The sequence below is a fragment of the Phaseolus vulgaris genome, chromosome 3 (assembly GCF_051622355.1).
Source record: "Phaseolus vulgaris cultivar YP4 chromosome 3, ASM5162235v1, whole genome shotgun sequence".
NCBI classification, from domain to species: Eukaryota; Viridiplantae; Streptophyta; class Magnoliopsida; order Fabales; family Fabaceae; genus Phaseolus; species Phaseolus vulgaris.
The window spans coordinates 53747167-53757779 of record NC_143500.1 but is presented as its reverse complement, the minus strand read 5'-3'; the positions used below and the strand labels follow the sequence as shown (position 1 = coordinate 53757779).

At 31.0% G+C, this 10613-nt stretch overlaps 2 protein-coding genes across 2 annotated transcripts; one reads left to right on the top strand and one right to left on the bottom strand.

Moving 5' to 3' along the window:
• Nucleotides 1–526: 526 nt before the first annotated feature.
• LOC137808675 (protein TORNADO 2) lies at nt 527–2316 on the bottom strand. Its single transcript, XM_068609919.2, has 2 exons — nt 1735–2316; nt 527–1031 (listed from the first exon to the last, which is right to left on the bottom strand). The coding sequence occupies exons 1-2, from the start codon at nt 2230–2232 to the stop codon at nt 720–722; spliced, it is 810 nt and encodes a 269-aa protein (XP_068466020.1). The 5' UTR covers nt 2233–2316; the 3' UTR covers nt 527–719.
• Nucleotides 2317–6531: 4215 nt separating this feature from the next.
• LOC137808674 (putative RING-H2 finger protein ATL53) lies at nt 6532–8246 on the top strand. Its single transcript, XM_068609918.1, has one exon. The coding sequence runs from the start codon at nt 7045–7047 to the stop codon at nt 8092–8094; it is 1050 nt and encodes a 349-aa protein (XP_068466019.1). The 5' UTR covers nt 6532–7044; the 3' UTR covers nt 8095–8246.
• The last annotated feature ends 2367 nt before the right edge of the window (nt 8247–10613 follow it).

Below are 10613 nucleotides of genomic sequence, written 5' to 3'. Positions count from 1 at the left end.
TTTTCAAAAATGCCCCTCTAGAATATTCCGGATTACATAATCCATAAGTCGTTTTTTAAATTTGTAATTAACTTCCGAATTATATAATTCAGAAGTCTTTTTTCATATGTATGATTACTTTTCGGATTACATAATCCGAAAGTTTTTCTTAACTTCCGGATTATGTAATCCGGAAGTTTTTTTTCAAATGTGTTTCCAGATTACATAATCCAGAAGTTATTCTATGGGAGTGGCACAAGAAGGATAAAAATGTATTTTCATGTTGTGTATGGAGGTGTCAGAAGAAGATATGGAGGTGCAGGAAGAAACAGTCCGTTGTTAGCTTCTATTTAGAGGACTTAGCCCACACTACTAACTACATGCCGACACAAAAGAATTAGCATCCAACTTTGGAACACACACCCTCTATGGATGCTATTTTTGGATTGTCCCTTTTTTCATTTTTATGTCTATCTTTAATCCACTAAATCTTTAACCCACTCTAAATATAATTTTTCTTGTAGTGTATCTTCAAAATACTCAAAAGTTAAATAGAAAAGAAAAAAATCTTCTCAAATAGATGATTAAAGGAAATAACACAAATTCATATGGTTTCTCTTTAATAAAAAAATTCAATAACTAAGAGAACACAAAATGAGTTTCCACCACCGGCAGCATTGAGTGTTCATTATCTAACACTAGCAGTCCCTCAAAGTATAAAACATATTCGATGTTCTGAATCAAGAGTAACCTTGCTTGTATTTGCTAAAGAGCTCATCCGTTTTGGTATTCCTAAAGGCAAAGCACCCTACCAAATACACTGCAATTAAAGCAACAAGGGTAACTATCAATATCACATTGGCCCTTCTCCACTCCACCCTAAGGGTTGCCAATAAACCAGCTTTGCATGAGTCACAGTTGTAGCAAAGTTGTGCTTGGTCGTTGCTCCACTTCATGCAATCCATGTCTTCTGCCGTGTTAATGGGGCTAATCCAATACGTTGGGTTCACAAACGTGTAACCACATTTTGTTGGGGGCTTGCAGCACCCTGACTGCATCACATGAAAATTCAAAAGGAATAACATTTGAGGGGGCAAAAGCTGAATTAACCTTTCTCTTCTTTTTGTTCTTATCAGAAGCCAGATATCTCAAATGATGGTTACTTGCACAACAAGCTATATAGTTGCTGAGGCTAAGAACAGGTATTGCTGCTCCCAGACAAGTTAGTTGACAGATAAAGTTTTTTTAGATTTTGAAGAAATCAAGTTTAATTTTGAGTGGTTTTGTGGGTTTTGGTTGTAGGGGAGAGAATTTGCTTTGTAAATGTGTTTGTGGGCTTTTGATTGTATTAGAGGATGTATTGTGTGTATTGTTTTAACTAAATACTGGTTATAAGGATCTCTTATGTACATGCTGATTTCTTTTAATGTGACTTATCACTTTTTTTCATTTGAGGACTAATTTGGTGATTTGTAAAGTTTGAAAAATGTCTATATATTAACTTTGGTAACTTTTTTATAAGGATCGAAACACTTCTGAAGAGTCTGTATAAGAGTTAAAACATTCTTGAAGTGTATCATTTTATTTTATTTTGCTGATAAAAAAATTTGCACAACATGCTTTGCTTGGTGAAGAAGATTGTGTTTTAAGGGAACAAAAAAGTTTAGTATTAATAACTAAATTAACTAGTTGTTTACTCGCAATGATGTTATTAGAAAATCAGAGTGTAATTAGGAAGTGAAGAAATTGAGTTACCTCAATGGGGGTTAGGTGTGCATTAAAGAAGTCCTGTGGCGTTCGGTACCGTTGATCCAACTCAGCACATATATTTGATGACATAAGACACCGTCTAACGTTGTCCCATCTGTTGGAGCTTCTTACTCTTCGACGAAGCCAAAGTGAGAAATCATCGATACGATATTCCAAGTAGGAGCGATTTGGTTCAATGTTCCCATGGCCTCTAAGGGTCACAGCATAGGTGAAAACCACCAAGCTAACAAGCAACACAATAAGCACAAACATGGCAACCAGGTAGAACACCAGAAGCGAAGGCATTCTCCAAAAGGCTCCTACACACCCTGCTATAGCCACTACCAGTATCAGAACCCCCAAGATTATCACAGGCCATTGCAGAACTTTGACACACGAATCTGCTGGCTCTGTTGTTAGCCAGATCCCTGCAGCAATGATTGGAATTGAGAGAAGCAGTGCAACGAAGTTGATGGCTCCTATCACATTGTTGCTGAGTGCCATTATGGTTTGATTAATTACAAGGAGAATAGATAGGTTTTAGATAGCAATATAGAGGAGTCGTGGTTCCTAATTAACCCCACGTGAATTTGTTCCTTACCTTGGATACTTAAAAGCTTCTTTAGCAAAGTTTTATAGCATTTTAATAATTAGGGTTTTCATGTTCTAGGAGCACTTTTTGGAAAGGAATAGCTTGTGTATTAGTGCAAAGGGAGGAGAAAGTAGAAAGGCATGAGAGCAATGTGGGTCTTTGGAGAAATCACAAGAAAGAATCTAGTCCTCCTCATCGTGCCTTTGCAGTGGGGTTGTAGCTATTCTATCACTAATGATATTAATATTTTATTTCAACTTCTCTCCTTACATTATGATATCATTATCATTGTTTAAACTTATGATGCTACTTGTAAATTTTTCACAGCCCCTCTTTTTTAGGTTAGACCAATGTTGAATTCACTTTCTCATATATCCTTTTCTTCTTCACAAATTGTGGTTCTAAAGAGTTTCTTCACAAATTGTGGTTCTAAAGAGTGATGCATTGTAGTAAAGTGTTGAATTCTTTTTATAAGTTAATTTTATGAAGTTGAATTAAAATACACTTCTTACTATGATATTATAATTATTTTAATTTTTTAATAATTGTTTGTTAATCTTATATGTCGTTATCGACCACCATAATATATAGTTTCACTTTGAGTTAGGTTTTAATTTCATAATTAAAAATCATTTTTTCATTCTAAATTACACGATTCTTAATTTTATTTTTTTTAAAAAAATACTTTTTAAATTATACCATTCAAAATTTATTTTTGACTTTCAAATTGCATTCGAAAATATTTTTTGCCTTTAAATTACACTATTTGGAATTGTGCAATCTAGAAACAAATTGATTTCTAGATTGTACAATACAGATAGCAAAATGGAATTTTTTATGTTTATGGGATGAAAAAAAAGTATGGAAGTGGAAATCCTTTCATCATTTTTACCCTTCTTAAGTTCAACTGGGCTAGAAAAAGTTTCTATTCGAACCACGTAGAAATATAGATTTTATTTCTCACCCGTCACCTCCAAAACATAGATTTTGCATTTTGGGCTAGCAAGGCCCAAATCTAGGTTTATGATCTTTAGCCCGTCCCAAGAAGCTTGAAATGCACATTGTAAACAAAACTAGACAAGTTTATTTCAAAAAAATAGTTATTGTTTAATTTTTATTTAATAGAAATAAAAAATTCTTAAAATAAAATTCTATGTTCTTATAAGTTAGAATTCATCATCACACGTAATGTGAGATGGTGGTGGCAAAAGTTGGTGACGACAAGTGATATATAGTGTTGGGTCGTCGAAAGGTGGTGCTACAAGGTTCTCCAACTACGGTAATAGTATCAAAACAGAGGATTTTAAGTATATTTTACATCAATCCAATTAATAACAAATGTAGAATATAATATATTTCATCTCATTTTAAATTAATATAATATGTCAAATTTTATTTTAAAAATATTACGAATTGATTTTTCATTACAGTTAATTTATTTTTCAAAGTATGCATGAGTTATATTTTTATACCTATGGTCTTTACTCACTCATCTATTTTTTTTTTCTTGCTATAAAGATACCCGATATTTTTATACCTATGGTCTTTACTCACTCATCTATTTTTTTTTTCTTGCTATAAAGATACCCGAACAGATATTGTATGTAGATAAAATGGACCTAGATAATACATAAAACTAGTTGTACAATTGTTATGTGTCGGTTACCTATTCATTTCTCTTTTTAAATTTTTTCTTTTAATTGTTGGTGTTCGATCCAAATTGACTTGAAAAAAGTGTTTCGACAATCAAGTAAGTGTTCTGTATAAAAGTGTATTATAAAAGTTGATTAAAGTATATCTTAATAAAGTGTTTATTTATAATGTTTAGTCATGAGTACTCATTATGATGAATTGAATAATCAAATATCAAGTACTAACTGATTTTGTTGGAGATCCTCATCAAGTACTAACACATTGACTAAAAATTAGGATATTTCATTGTATATAAGTGAGTGTAAACCTCATCTCATAAGCTGATTTTATGAAATTGAGTTAGTTTTAAAATTCAGATTTATAACATAATTCTAAATTTATAGAAAAATATATTGATAAATTGATATATTAATATATTGATATCACTTAAATTTATTAGTAGAAAGTAATTATTGAAAAGTTTTCATAATTATGATTACTCTCATTCAAGCTCTGTCACCGAAACCGAATAACCTAATAACCTGTCCGTACCGATACATACAGATCCAGAAAAAAGGAAAGAAGGAGCTAATAATGGACATGAAACTAAGGATCTCCTTTTAAGTTGATCTGTCAAATACTCAAAAAGGGCTCATTTCAAGAATTTCTTGGTTTTTGTGCCTATCATTCTGCTGCTCCTTTCGTTTGTAACGACGGCTGCTTATGGTATCAGACACATTCTTAACAAACTAACACTTCAAAACTGTATCTATCTGTCTATATATATATATAACAGTAAGATCATAGATGTCTGTCTATCAGCTAGTGATGCCACCCATGAAATGAGGTTGAAAAAGCAGAAAATAGGGTCCCTTGGTTGGTTAAGTGCTTCTTGAAAAGTGACAATTATAATTGACCACAACCTTTAAAACGGACCATAATTTTAGCCTCTTTTTTTTCTTACTGCACCTTTATTCCGTCATGAATATGTGCAACATATATCATGATGTCAAATGAAGCAGCGATATAATTAGGTTACCAAATGAGTAAAGGATTTGTTGTCGTGTAACACAAGGTTTGGTTTATTATCTATGATAGGGTACCCTTCAAGGACTTATATATTTTAATATTGGAATATTTCCTTACAAAAGAAGTTAATCACAAGTTATGGAGAGAAAAATATTTACTAAGGAAAAAAAATATACACATGCAAAACATAGTAGTAAATATGTTACGATTCACTGTACGAATCATACAATACGATACGGGGTTCCAGATGTATGCGATACAAATTGTCATAACACTACAAGAAAATCATGAAATAAAAATGATTTTTTAGAGATCAAAATAATTAGTTGCAATAGTAACTAAATTAGAAACAATTTTAAAAACTAAAAAAAAAATTGGTTTTTAAACTAGTTTCTATTATTGTTAAATAGTTTCTAAATTAGTATCTAATTAACAACCAAAGTTTTAACTACTAATTATTTAGTTTCTAAATTTGGTCTCTAAAACCTTGGTTGCTAATTAGATACCAATTTATAAACTATTTAACAATAAGATAAACTAATTTAAAAGCCAATTTTTTTTTAGTTTCTAAAATGGTCTCTAATTTAGTTACTATTACAACTAATTATTTTGGTCTCTAAAAATTGGTTTCTATTTGATGATTTTTTTGTAGTGTAATAATTGTTTTTATTCTTGTATTGCAGTTGTATCGTGTGAATAGTATCACGAAGTATATGAATTGTGAACCAGTTCTATATCATCGCTTAGAGTTTTATTTTAGGTTTAGGTGTGAATCATATAAGATCACTTAAATTTTATAAAAACTCTAATTTTAATTTTTCTTGCATTTAACAAAGTAGTTGGACCATTCAATCCAGTCAAATCCAACCATTATAATATTAACCTAATCTGATTAGCAATACAATCATTCTTTTTTAACATAATTGTGATTATTAATTATATTTTTACATATTTATGTTTTGTGTTATATTTTTAAAATATTTACGAATCTTACTATTTACCATATAAAATGATTCACAATTAAAAATATAAGTTCTTGGATTCACTATAGGATTCAGAATTCAAGTAAAATAGGATAATCACAGCTAAAGTTGCTGAAAGGATCTATATGATGCATAGGGAAGAGACAGTGGAGCACCATATCTTATTAAATAGCAAAAGTGCAAGTGTTCACAGCAAAATAGATTCGTTACTATTTTTTGTGAAATCTTTTTTAAAGAGCACTGTGATATGCTTACATTCAAAGACTCACCACAGAACCAGAAGCAATTTCTCAAGATATCTTTCTGGTTTTTACATGGCTTATGGTGATTGAATACTGAAACATGTTCAAAAATTTATAGCATAACCCCACTTCCATGTCAGGTACAACTAACTTGACGGCCAAATTATCTCCTCTCATAGCTGTAGCCATTAATGAACTCTTAATAATCTATAAGATGAAGAATTGAAATCTCATTGAATTGGATGGTAGTATAGGACAAAAAGAAAAATCAAAAAGCATTGATCATTTTAATAAATTCCCAACCAACATCACCACACCGTACTCCTCCCTCTTGGTCAACAAAAAATTTCAACCAAGATATATAAACTAGACAAAAACAAAAGGAAGCTATGAACAGCAAAAGAAAAAGAAGTAGGAAAAAGAAAAGTTAAAGTATTCCCACCAGAGTTCCAATTTGCTTTCCATCTAAAGCATTTGGCCTCTTATTCACGTTTTCTCTTGTCTTGAAGGAAACGTGAGTTCTGCCAAAACTCTCTCTGCATGCTCTTCTTTCCCTTTCTCTCTCCCACTCATAAGCATTTCCCTTTATTTTGTACCTATGCTTCTATTCATTGTTTTCACATATAACTTTTTCACCCCTTAATTTTCCTTTCTTGTTATGTAATATACAAGTTCTTCTGCTACCTATTATTGCTATCTGTTTGTTATTTAAGTCGTGTTCTTTAGTCCTCTGAGATGTTAAACTGTCAATAGCTTCTTTCACTTGTCAGAAAACGAAAACATACCAGATAGGAACACAGAAAACCATGATTCTGAGATAATTCATGAGTTAGTATCCATGGCCGCTGTTGCCAACCCCAGAACTTGGATTCCATACATGAACAGCAAAGACTGTTCTCAAGGATTTTGTAGCTTGTATTGTCCACAGTGGTGTTACATAGTGTATCCTCCTCCTCCACCTTTTGAGTACCCTGATGATGATTCAAGCCCAAATTTCTCTCCTCTTGTCATTGCAATCATTGGAATCATGGCCACTGCTTTTCTTCTGGCTAGTTACTACACTCTCATATCCAAGTACTGTGGCCCCAGAGAGTCTGCACGCAGAGACCCAAATGAAAACTTGCAAGCCACTCACAATCCCTCTCTCCACGAACCATGGAACGCTTCAAGCACCGGGCTTGACGAGGCTCTGATCAAATCCATTGCAATTTTCAAGTACAAGAAAAGGGATGGTGGTTCTGTTGCAGTCACGGATTGTTCAGTTTGTCTGAGCGAGTTTGAAGACGATGAAAGTGTTAGACTGTTGCCAAAGTGCAGCCACGTTTTCCATGCCCCTTGCATCGACACTTGGCTCAAGTCTCACTCTAGCTGCCCCCTTTGTCGTGCTGCCATATTCACCTTCAACAACGGTTCTGTTCCTCGGGCTCATACCCCAGAGGAAGAGGCTCCTTCTTTAAGGAACAATGAAACTTTTTCTGAGAGTGAAAGTGTTGGAAGTGGCAATGAGTATGGAGTGGTGGTGATGTTGGAAGAAGAAGGCATACACCATGCCAGGGCTTATCCAAAGCCTGCATTGCGTGCTTTTAGTGACTTGAGTAGCTTGCAGGGAAGGCACAGAGTGATTGAGATAAGAGATGAAGTGTGTGAATCCGTTGGTAGGTCAGTGTCAATGGACCATTCGTTTCAGAGGCATGAAGAGGAAGATTCATATGTGGAAGGGTGTTCTACCACTGAACCTGGCCCTTCAAAGAGATCACGCAGAGAGAGTTACAAAACAAGGGTGCTGCATTGTGTGTTGAGTCCAATTGCAATGAAGAGATCGTTTTCCAGCCACAGATTCTCACTGGGCAAAAGTAGCAGAGCATGGCATGGAACTATACCCATCTGAGAATTTCTTTCTGTAAGATAACATTCATCATGTTTTTGTGATTAATCTGCAATGGAACGTGATAACAGTTACAGTTTCTGGGATTCCCTAATTAACAAATAATCATATGATATGTTCCAATACTTTCAATATAGTCTCACAATTGTTCAGAATTCTTCAGAGTTCAGGTCAAAAATAGTTTATAAACACTATCAATGCAACACTTCTTCTAGTCCCTTTAATATAATCCCAGTTTGTTTACCATAAGGTCTCTGGTGTTAGAATTTTCTTAAAATGTTTAGGGAAGGTTACTTTCAATTTTGAATGGCAATTCAAGGTGATAGAAAATTTACAAGAACTTACCTAATTTACATGAATCTCAGACATTTGGCATTCACACCGTACATGTGATTTATATATGGGCAATTCAAGTGTGTATCTATTTTGTGTCACATCCCACACATATTGGACTCACATCACATTAAACTCATCATGCTCTCTTTGAATTGGGGGGATGAGATTCTTTGAATTGGGGATGAGATTTTTCATAGTGAATTTAGACTCATTTGGAAAGCGATTGAAGTATCTTAAAGTAGATTTGTGAGAAAAGTTTATTGAATTTTATAAATGATACGATGGTTGTGTTAAAATTTTTAATTTTTTTAAAAGATTTAAAATATATGTTTATAAATTTATCTTTATTTTTAAAAATACATGAATAATAAAAAAATAATTAATTAATTTATATATTTGTTTTTTATAATTATTAATAATAATATATTGTATAAATAATTATATTTATATTTATTATTATTATTATTTATATATATATAATAATATTATTAAATATTTTATACAAATAAAATTAAGGATAATTTTGACTTTTTAATGGTATTATGTAAATTTGTAATAATTATAAAATATATATTATAAATTAATTTTAATTTTACTGTTATTTATTTTTATCATTATTAATTGTTAATTATAATTTTTTTAATTATAGTTATTATTTCATAAATTTATTATTAATTTTTTTATTTTAATTATCATTTTATATATTTATTAATTTTTTCAGTAATTATTATTATTTATAATATTTTATATAATTAATTATACTTATTTTATTATAATAAAATATAAATATGAATTGATTAATAATATATAGTTAATATAATAATTATAAAATATATATTAATATAATTTATATATTTTTAATCACATTTTTCGTAAATCTTCGCAAATATGTGAACATAGAAGACTTAAAACACTTTTGCCTCAATTTTTGTATTTTATTACTTTTTATTTCTTGATTTGTGAGTTTTCCTACATTTCTTCGCCTCTTAAAATGTGATGAATTCCAAAAAAAAAGAATATAGAAATAAGTTGAATTTATACTTCAAAATTTATGCGGGAAGTTATCACATTATCATTATCTTGATAAAAAGACAATTAACATTGTCTAGTTATTGGTAGAATAAACTCTTATAACTTTTAAAACTCAATTGCGTTTCAAATAGCAAGTTAAGTCATGAAAACATCAATTAAATATTTTCTTTTGTTATCTTTCTTTATGTCAGTGAGTTTAGTAAACAATAAAGTCAAAATTATCTTTTTGTAAAGATTCCAAATTAAATATATTTCACTACTACACAATACATATCATTACCTCATTGGTAAATACTATGGTTTACATCACATCATAGACCATCAATTCACCCGAAATTACATTTAAGAAGTCACCAATAAACACTACATTTCTATAAGCATAATTCATTCAATAAAATTAAACAATTCAAATGTTAACATATAATTCAATATTTTTTTATAAATGTATATACATTTAACTAAACTAAAGAAACACCTTTTTAAAATATCTAAATTAATTTTATTTAGGACTTTTATCTTGAGTAAAAATTGACATCAAATGAGCAATAAATCCTCACTTGAAAGATAAAGTTCTTGTTTGAACAAAAATCGAGTCAAGAGCAAACACATTTTACTGTCTAATTTTCATTTGAACGAGATTTATCTTGTTCGATCAAAAATTAAATCGAGAGTAAACCTAACTTACTGCTTCAACTTCGCTTAAATGAGATATATCTCGATTGAGTGAAAATTCCTACACAACTTTATTATTGGGCACATACCAATTCATTTCTATATTTATTGTTCCAATTATTTCAATCCAATTCTAACAAATAAAATCTAATATACATTTAATCTCAACAACTATTCAATTCAAAATCTATATGAATGCAATATAACTAAAATAAATAATAGTTTTTCAAATATCATCACCCTACCCGATCTCCCGACCTAGTGTTATAAAAATGTAAGAACAATTTTAAGTGTCGACATCAGGTTTGATGTCGGACACAACAACCGAACAGCCTGCAACGATGTCCAACTATTCAGATGTAACAGTGTCAACGTAACATTCAACACTTGCAATACACCCATGAAGAACTCTTCCAATGGGAATCGAACGTGAATGTCCATTATTAGACAAGAACAAAAGTAGGAAAAAACTTTCTCATCCA